Raw genomic sequence first — 22873 nt, forward strand, 5'->3', positions numbered from 1 at the left:
CGTTGTGGATCCTGAATCTTCGAGGCTGAAGGAACGTGATCCTGCATATAGCTGGGAAGACGAATCGTCTCACCGTTGGCTGGACAGTTAATAGGCTGCAAAAGAAAAGCGAATTCCAGCACAGCCTCTTTCTTCTCTACAATCTTTTCCGGGGGATCAACTGCTGAATGTTCTCAGTTTTGTAACGAGACTCTGTACTGCAAGGGGAAAGAGAAGGCCAGTGCTTACTTTTTGCTTTAGGATCTACAGTAGAAGCATTGCTAGATGCATTAAGTTTTGAAGCTGTGTTTTGCCGACTGAAAGAATGTGATGGTGCATGCAGCTGAGCAGGAAAATTCATGATTCTGGGGTGTGGCTGCTTTCATAGGGTGTCTGGCTGTGCAGGATGGCCATTTTCCACAGGAAGGAAAGCCCGGTGCCCCAGTCTCTGCAGAGCAGCTGAGAGGCCAAGGCCACCCAGACCTGTCTGTCCTCGCAGTTTTTGTCTGGGAGCAATCCTTGGACATTGACAGTTTTAGGAAGCGGAATCCTATTTTCAAGCACAGGTGCCTGGCCATGGACAGCTCTTTTCCACAAGAAGGAAAGCTTGGAGCACCAATGTCTTGGGGGCAGCTGAGAGGCTGCCCCTGGGAGGCCGAGGCCAGTCAGGCCTGACAGTCCTGGCAGCTTTCACCCGGGAGCAATTCAAGGATGTTCTGAGTTTTAGAAGGCAGAATCGGAATTCTGGCCACAGGTGCCTGGCTGCATAGGATGGCTCTTTTCCACAGAAAGGACAGCCCAGTGCCCCAGTGCCTTTCGGGCAGCTGAGTGGTGGCCTCTGGGAGGCCAAGGTCAGCCAGACCAGTTGGTCCTGGCAGCTTTCACCTGGGAGCAATCCTTGGATGCTGGCAGTTTTAGGAGGCAGAATGCCATTTTTTAGCCCAGCTGCCTGGCCAGGCAGGACAGCTCCTTCCTGTTCCACAGGAAGGACAGCCTGGTTCCCCTCTGGGCCAGCTGAGAGGCCATCCGGGGAAGCCAAGGCCAGTGAGACCTGTCAGCCTGGCAGCTTTTGTCTGGGAGTAATCCTCAGAAGTACAGAGTTTTGGGGGGCAGAATCCCAATTTCAGCCATGGCGGTCTGGCTACAAAGAACAGCTCTTTTCCACAGGAAGGAAAGCATGGAGCCCCAGTGTCACAGGGCAGCTGAGGGGCATTCCCATGGCCCTGCCTGTAACCACTCTGGGAGCCTGACACCCCCCCCCCCCCCCCCCATCACTCTCGGCCCTGCCTATCAAGCACTCTGAGTAGATGACTCCCCATCTCAATTGCTCTTAGTACCACCTGTCAATCACTTACAGGCTTATCCCAGGTGTATAGCCCTTCGCAGCCGAGACAGCCCTCAGGTACCCCGCAGTCCTAGACAGCTCACATAGCCCTCACAGCCACCATAGTCCTCCCAGTCGCCAGAGCCTTCCCACCCTCACAGATCTCCTTGCCCCCATAGCCCCCTCAGCTCTCCCAGCCCTCACAAGCCCCGCGCACGCGCCCTGCGCCTCACGCTCCCCGGCGCATGCGCGTCCCTTCCCCCGGCCCGTGCCCGCCCGTTCTGCCGTGCCCCGGATGTGGCCCCTGGCCGGGAAAATGGCGGCTCCGGGGTGGGCGGGGGGAGCGCTGTAGCGCCCAGTAGCGTCCCCGCCATGGCGGACCTGGGCCGGCAGCTGCACGAGTACCTCGCGCAGTCCAAGGCTGCTGCTGCCACCGGCCCCAGCGCGGTCCCCGCACCGCCGGCCGCCGGCGGCTCGCAGGAGGAGGCGGGGGACAGCGGCGGGTTGCGGGCCTGGCTGGGGGCGCTGAACCCGTTCCCGCCGGGCACTCCCCCAGGCGCCACGGTGTGGCCTTGGACGGGAGAGGAGGACCCGTGGCTGCCGGGGCTGTCGCGCTGGCAGCGGCTGGCGGGCAGCGGGCTGTGCGCGCTTCTGGCCGCGCTGTGCTTCGGGCTGGCCGGGCTGTGCGTGCCGCTGCTGCTGCTGCGCGCCCGCAAGTTCGCGCTGCTCTGGTCGCTCGGCTCGCTGTGCGCGCTGGGCGCCGCCGCGCTGCTGCGCGGGCCCGCCCGGCTGCTGCGGGAGCCCGGCCGCGGGGCGCTGCTGTACCTCGGGGCGCTGTTCGGGACGCTGTACGCCGCGCTGGGGCTGCGCAGCACCGCGCTCACGGCGCTGGGCGCCGCCGCGCAGCTCGGCACAGCCGCCGCCGCGCTCCTGGGCGCGCTGCCCGGCGGTGCAGCCGGCCTGCGCCGCCTCGCCGGGCTGCTCCGCGCCGCCGCGTGCGGCCGTGGCAAGGCTCTGCCTCTGTGAGCCCGGCTCCGCGGCCGCACCGGGGGAGGAGCGGGAGTCCCTCGCACGCGGACCCAGAGCCGGCCGACTCCGAGACGGGGCACGCCGGTTCTCTTCGCCTCCTCCGCGTCCTGTCGCGTTTTCCTCGCCGTCGGTCGAGGAGCAGCAGCGGAGCTGGCAGCCCGGAGCGGCCCCGGCGGCTCGGAGCTGTAGGTGCTGCGTGCTGTGTCAGCCTGCCCCGAGCTCGGCGTTCGCCTTACCGCGCCGTCAGCTCCGTGGCCGTGGCTCGGCATCGCTCCACCTCTGGGGGGGAGCTGGCAGCATCGCTTCTACCTCCAGCGTGGGACCATGTGCCTGCTGCAGCGGCTGCTGCGGACCGGGAGATCGCAGCCGGGGCGGTGTCATTGTGGACTTGCCCGCAGCCGAGGTGCGCAAGGCCGACGGATGCTGAAACCTGAAGATGATTTAGCAAAATGCGATCGAGTCTGGGGGAGGACACTGAAATATTAACTGGTATTACCTCACTTTGTGCTGACTCCTACACTACGAACATAAGGTTTTTGCTGTCACCTCAGCCCAGTGGTGAATATGAAGACTGTGGCCACTGAACTGCATTTCTCTCTAAAAAAGCATCTTTAAAATAACCATCGAGTAAGTGAAACAAACTTTCCTGGGACTGTGGGTCGCAAACACTGCCCGTAACTCTTAAGGGGAGGGGGCGTTCCTGCATGATGATAAGAGGATGCAAAGTGCTAGTGTTAGTTAAAAGCATTGGCGTTTGCAGATACTGCTGCCTTGCAGCTGCTGTAAGGGACCAAAGTGGGCTTTTAAAGGGTAGCTTCAGCTCGTAGAACTTTACTTTTGTGTACATATATTGCTCTCTGAATTTGGGCAGGACTTGCTTGCTTGTCACAGCCTGACCTTCAAAAATAGATTTGCCAGTAACTGGAGCTCTGCTTCAGTGCAGAAACTGAGCTGCCTTAGGAGGGTGCTGAATTCAGGCTGACAGAGCTGGGTGCTCCAGTTTGGGCCGTGGACTGGACAGCTGCAAGGAGTTGGGACAACAGGGCCTCACCCCCACAGAGCCCCCAGTGAGTACCTCACTGAGCATTTGTGCCTCATGGAGAAAATAAAGTCATTGCAATACTTACCTGCTATCACTATTTAGTTTTAACATATTCACCAAATACTTATCTGAATTAAACTGCAATTGTTAAAGGGGGTACTTAAGTGTGCATAGATTGCTTTAATAAAACTATTTGTGTCCAGTTCTCAGTATAGACATTTCATTAATGGTTACTTTTTTTCCATTAAGAATGTAGATCAGAGCGATCAGAATAGCATTAAATTAGCTCTCTTGTTTTTACAATTTCTAAGTTACAGTATATAAAATTAATTTTATTTCTAACAGCAGTGTAAAATTAAATCTGAGACAAACCCTGAACTAACAGTAGAGCATAAGAGTCTGTGTGCAGCACTGGTAAAAGAACGTGACCTGAGGAATACACAAGTATATTCCCATTAAATAACTGCACATTCCCCAGCAACAGTGGGTCATGGTATCACAGACTGGGAAGCTGCTTCTGTCTCTTCTGCTGTGCTGTCACCTTGTAAGATTTTGTAGAAAATATATCTAATTATCAAATTTTCTTAGGACTTTTTAAGCATGTGATAGTCAAATACTTCAAAACTCCATTTAAAAACCTACCCCTTGAAGAATATTACTTAACACTACCATAATAGTTTAAGGAATTAACCAATCATTACAGGAACTACAAGTTGTCTAGATAAAGTTGGGTTTTCTCTTGTAAAGGATGCTTTAGCTTGTTTTGGTAGGTGACTGTGGTTTAATTATAGCCTAAAGCACATCCTCTAACTCATATATTCTGAGTATTAGATCTCTTTTAGCCCCTTAAACATATATAGGGCTTGCTAAATAAAAAAAAATAAAAGAGGGCAAGCTTTCCTTTTTGTCAGTGATTAAATCATTTGTATTTATCATGAAAACTTTAGGACAAAGCCTAACTCCCAGACATACACCCAAAGTCCTTCAGATAGAGCCAAAAAGCATTTTTTTTTTTCTCAAGGGACAAACTGTCATATCAGATGCATCTCAGCTGTTTCTAGTTCATTCCTTTAAGACTCTCCTGAGGCCCACGACAAAGATTTTATGGGCTAATGATCAGTTACAATTTTCAAATGCCATTTTATACACCACAAATTAAAAACCAAGTAAAAAAAGGTACTTGTGACTGACTGAACCAGGAGAAGAACAGTTAAGCACCTGTGCTTTCATATCTTTAAGATGGGATATCAGGCTTGAGCCAGTCTTTGGTAAACCTGCCTATGAGAAGATGCAACAGCTGCCACGTGTTACTGGGTTGCAGGAGCTTCTAGAACCAAGTCTCATCCTGATTATAACCTGAAATTCAAGGCAGAAGAGAGGGAAGCCTGGTAGTGATTTTTCATTATGTGCTCACTTTTTACTACAGGACCTTGCTGAGGGGTAGCTGTAGAGTAAGTACTTACGTGGTAACATTTTCACTGAGGCTTTAGGTATTAAAGGAGCCTTTTGATAATGTGGTGGCTGGAGATGATCAATATGAATGATTTATGGGGAAAACAAACTCATGGTTGGTAAGCAGCTTTATTATGAAACATGGGAAATGGGAATAACCTCTCCTCTTCATTTCCCTCCTTTAGTAAAACCAGGTAACAATATCCTAAAGAAAAAGACACTTTAAAAACTTATTACGGAAGTGATGAATTGCACTTCAGCAATTAATGGACCAGACTGCTGAACACCCATAGCTTTAAACAATGTCACACAGCTGCTGTAAAGCATTACCAGTCAAGCTGCTAAACTTTCTCAGTTTCTCTAAGCAGATGCTGTTTTGAACAAAAATCCGTGGCTCGCCTAGGTGAAGTGTAGAACGCCACTCTTTGTTGTGATGTTTGTATTGCAATCCAAGTTACATAACTCACACTATGTCTTTGACAACTTGTTCTAAACACTATTCCACTCTTTTCTGTTTCAGGAAGGCAGTCTAGCAAGCAGTGGTGATCGCCTGCATTTTGGAATTTTAACGTCAGCACCATTGTAATCTGTAGACAGCTGTGGCTAAAAGGGAAAGCGAAACTTCTCTGTACATGATAAACCAAAAAACTAGGAATTGGTTCTCCGTATTTTAAATGGCTGAGATTTCAGGAGGTAGTACTGTTGCTCCATCTGAAACACAAGTTGGCCTAAATACAACCCTCTGTAGTAATAGGTGAGTAAAGAATCACACACTGCTGATTTTTCTGTTAATTTTTGCGCAAATTACATTCTGTATTCATACAAAACCAACGTAACTTTTGACAAACTGTACATATAGAAACAAGTTTCTGTCTGGAGGTGAACTGAAATTTGTGGAGATATTCCATGTTCCACAACACTTAAAAGAAATTCCAGCTCTTGACAAAACAAGAAAGCAAGGGGAATGGGAGTGGAAAGAACAAAACAAAGCTAGCTACAAGATTGCAGCTAGAGGCAAATGAGTGATTTAGGAAAAGAAAGACCCTTGTTAGGAACTAATGCACATTCAGTTTTCCCAGTTAAGAATCCAGGTTCGTGGCATTGCAGGTGACTGAGTCCAGAGTAGCAGTCTATTTAAATATTGTCCCACAAGGACTGGGCATGACCCAGTCAAAGCCTCTTCTATCGGCCTCGTCCACCCCGAGATCCTCCTCTCCGGGACTGGCCAGAGTTCATGTTATTTCCTCTTCCCCAATTGCTGCCACTCCTTCCTCCTCGAGAAGGGTTATTGACTCCTCCTGGCCCTCCACCAAAGCCTTCATCCCTGTGGAATCCATCATGGTGGTCTCCATCTAAAGAACTGGACCTCCCAGATTTTGGCGCTCTCTGTGAAGGTCCTGAATTTCCTCGTCCTGCAAAGGAAGCACAACCAGTTACTGGTGTAAGTTTGAGCTGGGTCCCTTCTCAGACATGCCATGTATCCCTTCTCAGACATGCCATGTACTGAGCTGGTTCTGCTGTAGTGTCATCATTCATAAAACAGCTGTAGATGAGACCTGTAATTTTATGCCTCCTCCCTCAGTACAATTTTCTTATACAGATTTAGTGTCTCCATTACAGTTCAGAAAACAGACATCAACCAAGCAATTCCTTGGGAATTAAAGGAGCTTATATTTGATACTGTCAGTAGTCGCTGAAATGAATTTAGAATAGTGATGGCTTTACGTCCAAACTGCCAGTTATTGTGCTTCAACACTATCTGTGCTTCTCTCTATGTTTTTATTGCAAAGTACTTTTTTTAGTCCTAAACAAACACATTCCACTGTTGACAAATTGAGCCCATGGAGGCTGATGGCAAAGATCATGACCAGCATTGGTGTTTCATTCCATTTTTTTGCTAAAAATAATGGAAAAATACTTTATTTTACTACTAACCCGGAACAAAAACCTACTCAAGCTCTTGCTGCCAGGAATCAAGTTTTCTAGTTCTCACATACCCTTTTTGGTTTTGATATGAACATTAAAAACACCCAACCCAATTCATTAGCCTAAAATAAGCAGCAATATTTTGAAAAAACATAATCAGTGGTAACCTTGTTTTAAGGACACATACTACAGCTAAATTCAGATATTTTTGCTGCGCTTTAGCAAGAGTGATTTTTGTTGACTGCAGTTGGTTCCATGCAAAACAGCCATCAAATTGTTTCACAGAAATATTCATGAAGTTTTAATCTTCAAATGACTTTACCAATGCAACTGAAGGTGACATAACCCGCATATGAAAAAGTATTGTTCATGGCTTGTTTATCAGGCTTTTCTGCCATCACTCTAAACTTTCTTGAGCACATTATGAGTTAATCTGCAAACTTGTGCCTGGACAAGTTGTTTTGACTTTAATAAAGAATCTGATAGAGTTATTGCAATCATTACTGAAGCTGGAAAAAGTTTGATAGATGCTGGCTAAATTGAGAACTATAGCACATGGATATGGAAGGAAAAATACTGGTAGAGAATTTTATCAGCAGAGTTTTATTCAAAACATCTGTGAAGGAATGATAAAACCTGCTGTTAATGCTACACTGGAAATAGAGTTCATACAGAGGAGTGACATGCAGTTCAAACTGAATGAGCTTTGGGACAAGGGTGAGAGAAGTGGGATGAGATTCAGTGTTCAGTGGCATCAAAGACAAAGATGTGCAGTCTAACAACAACAAATTCAGCTGTAGGCTGCCAGCTCAGCATCTGGGAGCAAATGAGAAGGATGTCTGTCACTGATCACTACCTGACAGTAGGTAGTTAATGTGAGGACATTAAAAACAGACAATATTTACACAAGAGAACAGAAGTCCTGAGATCTGCAAGAAACAGGATCAGGAACTGGTATGATGCTAATAGGACTGACTCCAAAAGAATGTTTTGTGGGTTACAGTAGCATGTGACCACATAGGAGGAACTACACCACCAGGAACTATTAGGAAAGAATGAAGAAAGTGGAACAAATCCATGAGAACTGTAGAAATCCATGGTTACACCGCATTTTAAATAGCGTGTGCAATTCCTAGTTACCTTTTTTAATTTAGAAAAGGATAATTTAAAACTCAAAATAGCACATACAGAGTACAAGGATAGTGAAAGATAAAGAACAACTTCTAGGAAGAATAAATAGATCAGAGCTCTCTCTGACTTGGAGAAGAGCTGGCTCAGGCTGGAAGTGGTGGAGTTCAGTGCAATCAGAGGTTGGCATTCAGTAATAAGAGGAACCAGCATTCAACTTAATTACAACACAAGACACCAAATTAAATTAGTTAGTGATAAGCATATTCTACTGCAATTAAGTTTTAGAGATGTGTCCATGGATGTTGTGCATCTCAAAAGTTTATATGATTCTTAAAGCAATTAGAGAAGTACACAAAAGGTAACTAGAAAGCCATTAAATATAATGTTTTAGCAAGTCAGGTCTTCAGAGGTTTAGAGAGCACTTCAGGACATATCACTCCAGGCTCAATGTTCATATATTTGAGTTAAAGGATAACATCACAAGCACTGATACTAATAAACAACTATTCTGAAAATGAGGGGGGGGTGGTGGAATCCTCTTAATGAGTTTTCCAGCTGGAGTAACAGGGAACCAAAACCCAACTACTTTTGAACAGGGCAATAAAGATGGGAATTCTGCAGTGCTGGAGACAGGATTTGGATTTGATGTTTGAAAATCCCTCTGTTCTTATATTCCTGTAAGACTGGTCTTTAACTTCCCAGCTGGTAAAATCAAGTATTTACTAGCTCAGCTTTATCCCCTCTGAACGATAAGTTCTGGATAAACACATGCCAGTGTTACTTAAGGGTTCCAATCAATGGGGCTTTTTACCTTTGCCCCTCTCCTCTGGAGGTCCACCTGGAGCATCCATGTCTCTGTGGTCAGAGGTTCCCGGTCCATCGTGCCAGGGACGTTTCCGTGGTGGCAGTGAGGCCATGTCCATGCCCTGGAGTGAAGAGGAACGTTCTCTGTTGGCTGGAGAGTGCCCATCATGAGGAGGGTGGTCTGGACGAGGACCTGTGCACGAAAACACAGGATAAGTAATGTTCATTGGATCATTATTCCTCATTCTTGAGGGCAGCCACATAAATTTACAAACTGCCCACATTGTTTGCCACACAATTTGAAGTTAAAATTATGTAAAGCTTCTCCTCCATCCCATTTTTTAGTAAAAAAGCTAAAGATGATGGGAAAGAAAAGTATGGCAGATGTAAAGTGTTCTTTCCAGTATAAAATACTTTCATTTAATTAGAGACAATCACACCTTCATGTATTTGTCATTTGTGCTTTGTTTTCCTTGACATTCTACAGCTCTGTCTTGCCCCATATGGGGTTGCCTTTAGTAACACAACTAAAGCAAATATAAGCTGTCAGACATTGCAGCTGAAAAGGTATCAACACAGAAAAGGATGACCATTGGCATTAACATACTTATTTTAAAAAATCCCATGACACGTGATTCAGTCATCCAGAGGTGGCAATTGCCTGGGCAGTTCTGTACACAACACAACTGAAAATCAAGGCTTTGAGGCCACAATTACTTTTATTCAGGAAGATAGCTGTATTTAGAGGTAGTTATATTCTGTTTAGTTTTTTTTTTCCTAAATTTTAAAGGCCAAAGAACTGCATTTGGCTTTTCTCATGGTAAAATACCGATAACAAACATATGAGATACAGGAAAAAAAGACATGATTTTTATAATATTTTTGAAGCTGTTGTATTGTAGAAGTCTATAAACCTCACTAAATTTTTTACCTGGTTCTCTGTTTCCATCCCAGGATTCTGGTTTTCTCCCTCCTTCAAAGCGTGGGAATTCATCTGGAGTAGGAAGCAAACCCTTCCGAGCTCCTGAGCAGTAAGAAAAGCAGGGTACAGGAGTGAGAAGAGACATTGTTTTCATGAAAATAATGTCATCTGCCCAAGAAATGCCTTTCCTTCCTCATCCTTGTATTTTTGTGTGGAAGAACATTCCCCTTACCTCTTGGAGCACCTCGACCTCGCCCCCGAGCACCATGGTCCCTTCCTCTGGAGTTTTCATCTGGAGAGTCAAAAGCATCATCTGGCCCAAAATCTTCAGGGCCAGGAAAGCCATCTCTGCCCCTGGGTCCCCGACCCTCATGTCTCGAGGGTCCTCCTCTTCGGAAGCTACAAGAAAGAACATGATACAAATGTGGTTTTTAGGCATAATTCAGTCAGTTTAATTAGCAATTAATTTCTAAACTGTTTCACTTAATGCTACAGCACATACAGTTACTAGAACAGGATTTGTAGGTGGGAAAGTGCTCATTTATGCCTTTGAGTACTGTGATAGTGAGCTTTGTAATTTTACTCTCATACTTCCTTCCACCGATTATGTTGGCTTTTCATACAAGAAAAATACTATTAAACATACTGCATTCATTTAATGAAAAGGTGGGAAAAACAATCGATGAGTGATGATAGATACAAGGTGAGGTAAGGCAAGGAAAAGTATAAGTGAACTCCCCTTAATTCTGATGGTCTTACATTCCCCTTCCCTTTTTTTCTTTCTGTGATAAAACAAACTAAAAACATAGAAACAATGAGAGTCGTGGCTATAACAAAACGTGACAGCATCTCATTCTTATTAATTCTATGATTCTTTTGCCAGACAATTCTCCTTTTCATTCCATTCTTCAAGGTTTACAGTTTTAGCAAATGCATCTAGACTGCCCGTGGATCTGTAGGCACAGTGATGGCTGAACAGAGCACAGTGGCATCCTGCAACTTTCTGAAAAGCAGTTTATGCAACCGCAGTAACGAATTTTGTGTAATTATGACCCTGAAGTTGATAAATGCTGTCTAGTAAGTACCAGTGGCATCTTCAGGAATTTGCTACGATTGGGCTCTGCACTGCATCTTAACTGAGTACACCTCCTCCAGCGCCGCACTGGGGGACTTGGACAGCTCTTCAGAGGGGAGAATGGCTCTTCCTGAGCTGTCAGTGCCACGACAGGTAAGCCTGCAGCTGGCTGTGTGAGTAACTAGCAGTTCTGTTCCTGACACGAGCAGTTCAAACCCCCGGAGTGTTTGCAGAGCACAGCCCTGCTCTGGGGGCCGCCTGTCTCAGTCACAGCCTGGCTGAGGTGTTCAGGTGGTGCCACCCCACGCTACTCTGCCCACCCTCAGTGACAGCACACGCTGTGGAGCACCCCGTGCTCAGTCACAGATGCCTCCCACCTCCCCACTGTTCCCAGTTCCACACTGGCTGAACTGGAAGCACCGCAGTATTCCCATGGTGTTGCCTGTGTGCGGCATCCCCTTCCCCAGCTCATTAACGACACAGTGCATCCTATTACAAGCAAAACTTTAGATACTTTTATTTAGAATTTTAACAACATTAACCTTTTAATTACAAATTTAAATATTTTAACAGTAGTCATAACACAATACAATATTTTTAAACTTTTACATTGTTTTTAATAAAAAACAATAGGTCTGTCTCCACCTCCCAGAAAACGAACACAATACAGAGAGGAGGCTGCTGTGCCTGTACAGGTACAACAGTGGATGGAGGAGTGCTTTGTATGGCCCATGAACCATTCACATTAACCTGGATGGTTTGGGAAAACAAACTCAACAGTTTCAGGTACAAATGGTTCAAATAATCACAGAGCAATATTGTTTAGCCTTGAAACAGCACAGTCCTCTAGAGGTTTCTTAGAGGGCCTCCAGCTTTAATACTGATATGGTGTGATTTGACTTAGCTTGGAAATTACCAAGGTTTTCAACACGAGGCCCCAGGGCTGCGGGAACAGGGCCTTTCCTATTTCAGGCAACTCATGGACACAGCTGAGTTTTGAAATCTACCATACCTATGCCTGACACAGCCACGGCTCCTAATATTGTGTTATGGATATCCTTACTTGCCTTTTCACATCAGTCACACATAAAACCCTGCCTTGCATCGGGTTCAGTTCCTGTTTGACTGCTCTCACATCTTCTTCCCCGAGGCCTAGGACCTTATTGTACATAACTACACACTGTGCAGATTAGCAGGCAGGAAGAGGCAGGTCTCTGCAGTAGAAGCATCATGTTGATATGCACAGGTAGAGTAAGAACAGGACAGGGATGAAAAGGATGGGAAATCAGAGAGAAACACACATACACACATTTGCCTCTCGTGCTTGATCAAACCAGTTACAATCTCAGTTTCAAACAGAGTCAGCTAAACGAGTGGTTGGGATTAAGTCCACCACAGCATCTGCAGTAAATGGCACCTAGTTCACCTTCACTCCAAGAAAATCATCGGATTTACAAGCACAGTGAGCCTTTTAGAGCCCTGTGCCATTTAATTTCAAACTTTCTGGGCAAACACTTGTACTCTGATAAACAGAATACTCTTAGATTTACACGTCACAAGGTTCTTGTTTCCCTTCCTGAAACTTTTTAAAAATCGGGACCATAATAAAATATTTTTCAGTCCCTAAGCATTTTCAATATAAGATTTGAAAAATCTCCACTGAGCTTCTAAAAGTCTGCTGTGTCTTTTAGAGTTCTGTGATGCAGACCATTGGACCACTGGACCATCCAACTGGATCTTCTCTGGTTTTACTTTTTAAAAATGGCTTTGTTACCTTATTTTAGTTACTGCTCATTTCTTTTCATACTCTTCACACAAAAGAAGTTACATCTTACAGAGCTAGGTAGAAAAGAGCTAAAAGAAGAGCTGTATAGATGCAAAGTAAAAGGAATGTAAGAAAATGATTAAAAAGGCAACTAAAACACACAAAATTCACATTATGTGGAGACCACAGCATATTTGTACAAGCACACATTCTTATACATAGAGGGTTGGTGGTCAGTGAGAGGCATAGACCTTGGAGGTCAAATTTCACTTAATTAAACTAACATAAATCTGGAGCAATTTTGCTGATAGCTAATCTCAGAGACAGCATTAATTCCTCCATATTTATACTGGTAACTAAAATTTATCCCTTTGTGATTTATTCGGAGATTGTGAGCAATGAAAAGGACGTTGCTGTAAATCAGATTATTTTTGAGTTCTTCACTCGGCATTAAGAAATTAAGTCAGGAAGAGAAATAAAATTTCTATAAGCAAACGCATGAAAAAATAGTCTCGACAGTCCAACAGATGCTGTAACTCTGTCCCTTCTATCTGGCAGTCAGGTCACTGTTCCTGCTCCTTACAAGGACATTGCATCTCATCCTACAGTCTCTACAGTCATGCTGTAGTTTGTGACTGGAGACAGAATCTTAAAATCCACTTCTAGTGTTCAAAAGTTTGTCACTTTAACCTTTAAGTCTCCTCTCAATTTTCATCAAACCGGTCTCAGATCTTCATCCTGTGTCACTGGATCTTCTCTACAAACTTTCTTTCCCCCTTCTCTTTACTTACTGTTTAAAGACATGGAAGCTGCTGTGTACAATGACCATTTTTCAAGTTTTCTTCTATTACTGAATGATTTTTATGGACTCTATACTCAGGTATATTAGAGTTTTCATTTCCTTATTGGTTTCCAGTTTATAAATCTGAAACAGATAGACTCCTTAATGAAAAGGAAACCAGGAATAAAAGAGTTCCCTCCATTTACCCTTTCACCCAAGAAAGAGAAATGGATTTATTCTTACCTCTCATCTCGCCTTCCTCGGAAGCGTGCATCTTCAGGATCCCGCGGATATCTGTCATCTGAGGGTCTCCGTCCTTCCCAAGCACCGGGAGGCCCGCGGTTGGAACCACCTCCTTCAAATTCCCTGTGATCAGGAGGAAAGGGAGGCCCAGGTCCACCTCGTCTCCATTTCTCATCCTGCAGCGGTGGGCCTCCTCTCCCCTCGAACTCTCGTAATCGATGGCCAAATCTCTTGTCTGGGTGGAAATCATCACGGAAGTCGTCCGGCCGATCGAAGTCATCGTGGAAGTCGGGGTGAGGTCCCCGTCTGTCCGGCATGCCCCTGCTGTCCCTGCCATCACTCCAGTCCTGGCCCCCTCGGAACAGGCCCCTCTCTGGCCCGTGCTCGGGGCCGCCGCTGTTCTGCTCGTGCCGTCTGTCCGACAGCGGGCCCAGGTGATGGTTGGGCGGCCCACGGGCATCACCTTCAAGGACACAAACAACCACAGTAACCGTTTCTAAATCGCTTCAGGAGGCTCTGCTTCATACAGTTCTAGAAAGCATATGGGATGCATTTCACATTGAACAATATTTCTGGGAAAAACGTTTCCTGTGTATCCCAGCCCACAGCTATGGAAGCTTCTCTCTCAGCCAAGGCCCTGCACTGTGCTCCAGCCATTTCTCCCTGGGTGCACTGCACTGGGACAGCCCCTCTTTGAGGAGACAGACTCACAGGAGCGAAGGCAGTAGAATTACCTTTATTAAGACCAGGTCCTTGGTTGTGAGGGCCCAGACGACCTTGTCCTCCTTGCTGCCCCAGGCCTGGTATCAGAGGAGGAGGACCTGGGTTCTGTCCATCCTGTGAGCATGTAGGAAGAAAAGCCATGTGATTTGTCACGTGTGAGTAACTAAAACTTTTTTGTAAGAGTGCAAAACAATTTTCTTTCTGTAAAGTCTGCATCTGCACAGGTTGTACAACAGAAACGGCTCACGTTTCAGTGGTTTCAGCCTCAGTTTTCAGACATTCACATCAGTAATAAATACTTCAGTCACTGAGAAACACATCATTTTATAGGAAATAGTATTTCAGGTATTCACATTTTACCAGTTACAGCCAAAGATGATAAAGCTCATATTCTTCCCGAATATGAATATTCTATAAGAATGTATTGAATTTATTGAGTATTTAATATAAATATTCAAATTTTTCAAATTTGTATCAAATATTCAGATTTTTCAAATTTGTTTGAAAAATATCAGGTACCGATTTATAGGCAGTTAAAGAGCTTCATGGACCAAAGACTTCATTTGGAAACGAACAAAAAAAGAGAAACTATATATACAAAAGAAAGTATCAAGAATGTTGGGATGAGAGGACAAGAACAGGGCCATAAAAGAACCTCATCTTTAAACCTCTGTAAGTTGTTAACATGGAAATACATGAGTTTCATTTATAACATGATGGCAATTTTTCTTCATTTTAGGATTAAAAAAAGCAAGAGGCAGTAGAGTGGGCAGAGTTTTGTGTGCTTTATGCGATCCCAAAGAAAATAAAGTATGTGTCTTTTGGTACTTTGTGTCTCTTTTTTAATTTTAAAGGATAAAATAATGCTCTTTAACTTCAGCTGCTGTCACAGACTCATGAAAGATTTCAACAGGTACCAAATTTACAGGACCTGCTGTGGTGACACTGGTTGGAAAACTGGGTTTGGACAATACTCTGATTCTGTCTTTCAACTGCACAAGCCTGACAAAAAGTCATCATTTGGAGTTTGTGCTTGACTGGAACTGAAAAGGGACATGTACAAAATTTACACTGTTGCTATAAAATCCAACAATAAAAATATGAACCAGACAGAGCTGAAACCTGCAGGACTGCAATACAAAAACTTCTTATGCTGACATGACCAAAAAAGCCAATCTCCCCAAACCCTTACTAGAAACCCCTAAAAATGTAATTTTTTCCTAGACATGTAAAGTATGCAAGATTTAGACTTGGCCTTCACACTGACTCATTAGAAACCTTCCAGACTGTAGTCTGGAAATACTTAAAACCTGTACTCCAGCACACCACTGGACCATAATTACACTGCTTAACTTCTCTGAATCAAAGAATTACGCTGCTTAACTTCTCTGAATCAAAGAATTACGCTGCTTAACTTCTCTGAATCAAAGTTAAATAATTGTAATGCTCTAAATTTATTTTGGAGAAACACTACCTTTCTGTTTCTGGTTTCAGAGAAACAGAAAGTTTATTTGCATATTTACCTCATCACATCTTGAAATATCATTTTAAATTAAAAATTTATATTCAACTGCAATGTAGGTGATAAACATAAGAAAGCACACAAATATGTACTACAAGCTTAATAGCTGGATTGAGTAATTTTGTAAGAATGTAGGGAAAAATAAACAAAATAAAAGTTCTGGCTTAATACCCATTAAAAAAAGCCCCCAAAATCTCCCAAAATACCTTCCTAGTGATGGAATGTTGACTTGAGACCAGAACAAATCCATCCTCTGACTAGGTAAGAGCCACCTATCACAGTGATTCTGTTGCTTTTGACCTAAACCTTGCTGGAGTTTCAGGATTTCCCATATATTTAGCAGATGCTTGCTTAAAATACATTTTATGGAGTATCTTCCATTTATGGAAGTGTTTAACCAAAGCAGCAGTTTTTAGCATTCAGTTTCTTGGTGGAAACCTTGATTACAAACAAACTGTGCTTTACCAAGCTGGGAACAAAGAGCCCTAACTCTGCATTTTCATGGGATTTTTGTTTCAAAATTCATCTCAGGCCCCAAACTGGGTTTGAACTGGAAAATACGCAGAGTTTAGAAAGAGGTACTTTACTAAAAACTGAAAATGGCCTTGTGCATTCCAGCAAACATCTGCTTCCAGTGAACAGCCAGTGCAGGTGACAGTGATATCTTATACAGAGATTAACCCTTACAATTATCTATAATTGTTATGTATTAATGCCACAAGCCCTTAATAAAGCAGATATTCACAACTTCTGCTGCTGAAAAGGAAGACAAGTGATTTGTACAAGTTTACAGAAGAAAAAAGCTAAATCCAGAACACAAAAAAAAAATCTAAAGTCTATTTAAAAAACCAGAAAATCACAGATGGGACCTTTTCAAACAGGAACTACTGCTGTATTCATATTTCAAAAAAGCAAAATGGAGCAAAACCTTATGACATTATGAATTTTAAAATACATTAATTTTTAAAAGCCATTACCATACTAAACGTGCACAAGGAAGGAAGAATGGTCTGAAATACCTCACTGTCATTTTTTTAATATTTGTAAAAGCCTTTAAGATAGCAGTATTCAAAGAAAATAACCAGCCACCTGTCAAAAGCACCCTACTGAATTCCAACCAGTGTCAGTGGCAAGGGCAGACATGGACAGCCCTCCACAAACGTGGTAATTATTCTCAAAGAAAAATGAGTCTCCCTGGGATAGCAATAAGAAATAACTCTGCTGGTTTAAGTTACACAGTTGGGGAACCAACACCCATTTGTGTAACTTGGATACTTTGGAAATCTCAGCAACAGTGGCACATTAACAGCCTTCTGGAGGCTTCTGATTCATAAGGAAAAAATATTCAAATAAACCCACAACTTGTGGGCTACTCTGCTTCAATCTGAAAGGAATCCCTGAGCTAAAGCTCATTTGAATATTCAGTTCCTCATTGTGATTAGTACTGGACTACACATTAAGTACATGCCTAAAGCTTTGACTGAAACTATTGAGTGCAGGTCTAAAAGAGACAATTCTGGTTAAAAAACACACCACACTTTTTTCAATCAAGTAGATTTTTTTCCAAACTTCGCTTTCAAAACTCACCTAGAACTGAAGATAACTGAGACAAAGTACAGAACTGGTGCTATCCTGCTAGGAACTTATGAGAGGCAATAACCACAGAGAGCTCTGTGTGATGTGTAGTAGAGCAGAAAATGGAAAGTGCTGTGTCCCTCTGTATCCCTCCATACTTACAGTCAACTGTTAAGTGCAACCAGACCTAAGTTGATTCCACATGTGTCAGCACTGATGGTAAATCCATCCCATAGTTTGGATTAACTACTCTGGACATCTTAGAGTTGGCAATACCTTGCTTTAATTAATACATATGACTTTTCGTATGTTCAGTTTATTGAAATTTTACTTTTATTAGCCTGCTCCCCAGGAAATATGCCAATTAAGACAGTTCAGTGTCTTAAAAAAAAAAGAAAGAAGGAAAAAAAAAAGGAGTTTCTCTTAAAGTTATATACTTGCATAACAGACTGGTTTCTGTACTACTATTCCAAATAATCCCTTTTCCAGTTACCTGTCACAGAATCATAAAATAGTTTGGGTTGAAAGAGACCTTAAAGATCACCTACTTCCAATCCCCCTACCATGGGCAGGGACACCTTCTGCTGTTTCCAAGCTGTAGAACCCTTTTTATTATCGCTTCCATTTTCCTGAGGTCTCAGTCTTGCAAGGAATACCCAACCTCCATTCTCTCAACTCCTGCTGTGTGTTTCTATTGCACAGACAGTTGTTATTCCCACATTGTGAGATCTCCCCTTGTTCCAAAGACCCCCACGTACCTGATTGAAGGGGGGACGAGGCCCATCCCCCAACAGAGGTGTTTTCTGCTGCTGGAAGGGCAGAGGGCCCTGCGAAGGATGTGGCCCCCTCGAAGGGTTTGGCTGTCCCTGAGGTCCTTGCATGTTTCCTTGAGGCCCCACCAAGGAACCTTGTGGAGGTCCCTGCTGGCCCTGGGGACCAGGTGGCCCACGCATTTCTTGTGGGGGTCCAAGCATTGAACCTTGAGGCGGGGGTCCCTGAAGGCCCCGCATCTCCTGAGGACCATGTCCTAGTAAACCACTTTGCATATGAGGACCTCTCATTTCTTGTGGATGACCCATCATCATCCCTTGTGGATTAGGTCCCTGGTTATCTCTAGGTCCTGGTGGACCCTGCATCCCTCTTGGATTAAGTCCCATCAAAGGCCCTTGAGATATAGGGCCCTGCATCCCTTGAGATCCCGGAGCTCCTTGCATGCCGTGAGGAAGAGGTCCTTGCATTCCTCGTGGACCAGGTGGCCCCTGCATTCCTTGACCTCCAGGGGGACCCTGAGGACCCAAGTGACCTTGTGGGCCAGGTGGGCCCTGTGGTCCTAAATGAGTCTGAGACCCAGGCAGGCCCTGTGGTCCCAAGTGTCCCTGGGGGCCAGCATTACCCTGTGGACCTGGAGGCCCCATTGGCCCATGAGGGCCCGGATGTCTCTGCATTCCTTGATGTCCATGTAAATCCTGAGGCCGTGGCATTCCTTGTGGAGGCCCTTGGGGGCCTGGAGGTCCTTGTGGTCCCATGAACCCTTGTGGACCTCCAGCTCCTTGGTGTAACGGACCTTGAGGTCCTATTTGTCCTTGGGGTCCCGGAGGTCTGAACTGTCCTTGTGGACCAGGAGGTCCCATCTGAGGCATATTCATTGGCATCTGCTGAGGTGGAAGGGGCTGCTGAAACCCTTGAGGCATCTGTGACATTGGGCCTTGTCCTGGGAAAGGCTGAGGTCCATGGAGAGATCCTCCTGGGGGCGGTGGCTGCACTTGCTCAGCTTGCTTTTGTGCAAGTCTCTCAATTTTCAGTTGCTGTCCAAAAAAGAGACACAGAGAATCAACTAAGCACAGAAATATGTTACAACTAAAAATCACAAGCAGTCATTCAATTTCACAGGAATTTAAGAATGCTTTTCTTGTAATTAACAGAAATAACTAACTAAAGAGAAATTACTAACTGAAGAGACCCACTGGTAAACTGAGATGTGGGGGCCTCACTGAGGGTTTCACATCATCATGCATTAAGTGCAATATCCTGTTCAATTAGATGTCCTCTTCTAAAAAGGTGAAAACAGCCAGACAGGTGAAACTGCTGCAGGAAGCTGCTCACTTCAGTGCTGAAGTCCAAATCTGTTGTAGAAAGGACCAAAGCAAATTTGTTAATCCCTGTGCTTCCACACATACCTCCAGGAGTTGTGGGTTTGTGTACTGAAGTGCTGCCATTTCCTGCTCAATCTCTGCCTGCGATTTCTTTTTCTCTTCCAGCTTAATATCTTCCTTTCTATCATTCAATGGCTCAGGTGGGGGAGGCAAAGGAACTTTATTTTGCATCCATGCCTATGAAGATTAGGAAACACAAGATTAATTCTGCAGAACAACGTGGGTGCAACACAGTGCTGCAATGAGAAAGGATACGCTGAAACATTTTGTAGTATGGATACTTGAAAATAAAACCAGTGGTGAATAAAACTTCAGTATCTTAGAAGCTCTTCCCAGGTACAGATACAAGATAATATTTTATGTTTAAACAGTAATTAAACTAGCTACTGTGGTAAATTGCACTGGATACAGGAGAGCTGATACCGAAAATCCAAAACATTTCAAAAGACACACGCTTTTTGAAGTTGGGAACAGATTGTTCTGCTCACTGTGTATCAGGTATTTACCTGCTGAAACTGTGCTGGTATTGGTTTTGCATACGGAACTTTTTTCTGTGGCACTTTCTTTTGGTCCTTTTGCATCACTTCCTCCATTCCCCAGTCCAGTCCTGGGATTGTCATTTCAATGTCATTGGACTCATCTTTCCCTTTGGCACCAGGGAAACAAACAGTCAGAACAATACAGGCTTACAGAAAGAGCCTTTATTTTTTTCACAGAGGTTTTCAGCTCATCCTTCTTTACATGGCAAATATGCACAACACAGAACTTTAAAAAAGAGCATGTGTGCTCCCAAAGAATATGAGAAGAATGAAAAAAGTCACATAGTATTTGGATTGCTCAAAATGCTTCCCCATAGCTATTACTTACCCATCTGCTCCTGCTCCATGGCTATTTTCAATTGTTCAGGTATTCCCATTCCAGGAATAACTGCCAGGCTGTTGGGCTCAAGATCATCTAGAGATAAAAAAAAAAAAAAAAAAAAAAAAGATTTGTACTTGGAAAATTGTTCTTTACATTACTATTTTATCCCTTTGGATTCTCACATGCTTTTACCATTAGTATCATATTCCAATAGTAAATAGATATTTTACAACTGGTGGGTCACAATTTAGTTTTACACATGAATTACAGGATATTAAAAGAACTGCAAGCTTAGATTTATAAATATATCCCAAAAGGTCAGAAACTAGGTCCTTTCAGGAAGGTTAATTTAGGGTAGAAGCTCAGAAAAAGAAATAATAACCCATAACCAGTACTCTTTGTTATAACAAATCTATATATTTTAAAATTTAACTTGTAGCAAAGTGCTGCATTTTAATCCCCACCCCCTCCCAAAAAAAACCCCAAATAATCAAAAATCTGAAGAAACAAATGCAACTACAGGTGGCTGAGGCACACCATGGAGCTGGGCAATCCTGAGCAGCCTAAAATTATTGAGATAAATCCTTAAGAGCAGAGTAAAGTTTAAAGGTTTTAGTAGAATTCTTATTGCTTTTCCTGTTGCAGTTCAGGAGTGTGGGAAGCCTTGAAGTCAGATGAAGTTTTCAGGAAGAAAAGTAAACTGGAGATATTGCCAGAGGGAGAGCCAAACCTCCTTCCTGTCATTGACAGAGCAGGTCTTACCTCCTGGAGCTGTGGAAACAGAAGAAAACCCACAGTTGGAATGATAATCACTGATAACAAGGGGAGTAAAATCATCCTTCAAAAAAGGTATTTTTGCTCAAGTGGTCCCCAGTGCTATAATTCTGCTTCCTCACCTTACCCAGAAATGTCACCTAATGACCTAGGCTGTTCCTGACCCCAGTCCTGTTCCTTCCAGATTGAGGAAAAATGCCTTACCATATTCCACACCATCCTCTGACATCCCAGGCAGCAGGTTCAAGTTGTAACGATCTCGCATTTTATCTCCAGGCCGATTTCTAGTCCAAAACTTGCTGTCAAAAGGAAGTTATGTGATCTCATTAAAGGGTCAAGAGCATTAACAACTTTTAATCTAATTAGTTCTTTGATTTAGAGTATAGTATTTTGATTATGTAAGGATTCAACTCTTACTTAATCAAGTTCAGCTCTAGATCTGAACACGGGGTATGAGCTTCAAGCCAAAAATAAAAATCCCAACAAGTTTTGTAAGGAATTACACAGTTACAAGTTAGAAGATACTTCAAAGTTAAGGGGTGCAAGTACAAGGCATCAACATCAGATCCTGAAAAGAAATTTGTCTAGTCCATTCCAAAACCTTCTTGCTCAAGAATATTCTTCTTATACACTAAATATACACATTCCCCACAAAAATGTACTGCATTTATAAAATGCACTATGTTTATATAGCATGTCCAACCTAAAAACACAAACTACAGCCTCTGAACATGTCTGCAATGTGAAAAGACATGACCAACAGATGATCTGCAGGAAAAACTGCTGTGGAGATAGGAGTATTTCTTCAGCCAGAAATGACAAGAATTATTTTTCTAAACATTTCTTCAGTGGATTTAAAAGCTCCCAACCAATACTGTAATATTTACTACAAGAGGTCAGACTATACCTTGTAATATAAAATGTCAGTGCCACCTAGTGCTTCCTATTAACACAGATTGTGTCTCTGCTTTGGCCACTGGCTGTGTAACAGAACCATCCCAATCCATTTTATTCACTGATGCCAAATGCTGTTCTGGTTTCTAAAAGTAAGTCATTCCCTTAGACCTTCTCTTTAAATACTTGATATTACCTGGTGTGATCATTTGAGCCTGAACACAGAATGTGTCCAAGGGGATGCCATGCCAGACTCCAGATCATTCCTTCATGGGCCATTTCCATTCCACCAACCTCCTTCTCAACCCTGATGCATTAAAAAAATAAATAAAATTAGTCATGCACAGTTGAGTATCTCCTACAGCTACAATAAAAAACTTCTACTAATCAGTTGTTCATCCTCTATCCCATATTTTGTCAAATTTTCTACTGGGTGAACTGATTGTTCCCCGTGGTTTTAATAGGCAGTTCAGTAACGTAGGGATTTTTAACTGTACATTTAAAACCAAAATAATTACAGCACCTCAGAACAAGCTTTAAGAAACTAGGACTTTCAACCATTCATCACCATCTCAACTCATGACTGGTTTTGTGCAAGCAATTGTATCCTTTAAAGCACATTTCTACAGGAAAACTTCAGAAATGAAGCACATTAACAAATTCCTCAGGTATAAACTATTATCATAAACATGCAGGTTAAACACAGACTCAAAGGAGTAAAGAGATATTTTGTGTTATGTTTAACAGCTTGCACAGCTGACCAACGTCTTTCCAAGGTGCTGATGAAAATGCCACATACCCAACATGCCAGAACAACAAGGACCCATCAGACCCTCCACTGGCAAAGAGCCCTTCGTGAACAGGATGCCAGGCCACAGCTGAAACACACAGTAAGCCA

The 22873-nt window shown here is 43.6% G+C and overlaps 2 protein-coding genes across 2 annotated transcripts in view; one reads left to right on the top strand and one right to left on the bottom strand.

The window, feature by feature from the left end:
• Positions 1-1675: 1675 nt before the first annotated feature.
• SFT2D3 (SFT2 domain containing 3) lies at positions 1676-2329 on the top strand. The gene has a single exon (XM_062499643.1). It carries the CDS (start codon positions 1676-1678, stop codon positions 2327-2329), a length of 654 nt encoding a protein of 217 aa, XP_062355627.1.
• Positions 2330-5603: 3274 nt separating this feature from the next.
• The window catches only part of WDR33 (WD repeat domain 33), a 67960-nt gene continuing 50690 nt past the window's right edge, over positions 5604-22873 (bottom strand). The window contains exons 10-23 of the mRNA XM_062499461.1: positions 22775-22853; positions 22172-22282; positions 21286-21380; positions 21070-21078; positions 20314-20400; positions 19953-20092; positions 19471-19623; positions 18052-19098; positions 14208-14310; positions 13474-13936; positions 9842-10008; positions 9619-9711; positions 8695-8880; positions 5604-6238 (exon numbers count right to left, since the gene is read on the bottom strand). Of these exons, the coding sequence (XP_062355445.1) occupies positions 6009-6238; positions 8695-8880; positions 9619-9711; positions 9842-10008; positions 13474-13936; positions 14208-14310; positions 18052-19098; positions 19471-19623; positions 19953-20092; positions 20314-20400; positions 21070-21078; positions 21286-21380; positions 22172-22282; positions 22775-22853 (2963 nt within the window). The 3' untranslated portion in view covers positions 5604-6008. The remainder of the gene's footprint in view (positions 6239-8694; positions 8881-9618; positions 9712-9841; positions 10009-13473; positions 13937-14207; positions 14311-18051; positions 19099-19470; positions 19624-19952; positions 20093-20313; positions 20401-21069; positions 21079-21285; positions 21381-22171; positions 22283-22774; positions 22854-22873) is intronic.

Source organism: Cinclus cinclus, chromosome 10 (assembly GCF_963662255.1).
Source record: "Cinclus cinclus chromosome 10, bCinCin1.1, whole genome shotgun sequence".
Classification (NCBI taxonomy): Eukaryota; Metazoa; Chordata; class Aves; order Passeriformes; family Cinclidae; genus Cinclus; species Cinclus cinclus.

Bases quoted from the DNA above. Each gene is read 5' to 3' on its own strand.
- SFT2D3 (XM_062499643.1), top strand. From the start codon at position 1,676: ATGGCGGACCTGGGCCGGCAGCTGCACGAGTACCTCGCGCAGTCCAAG.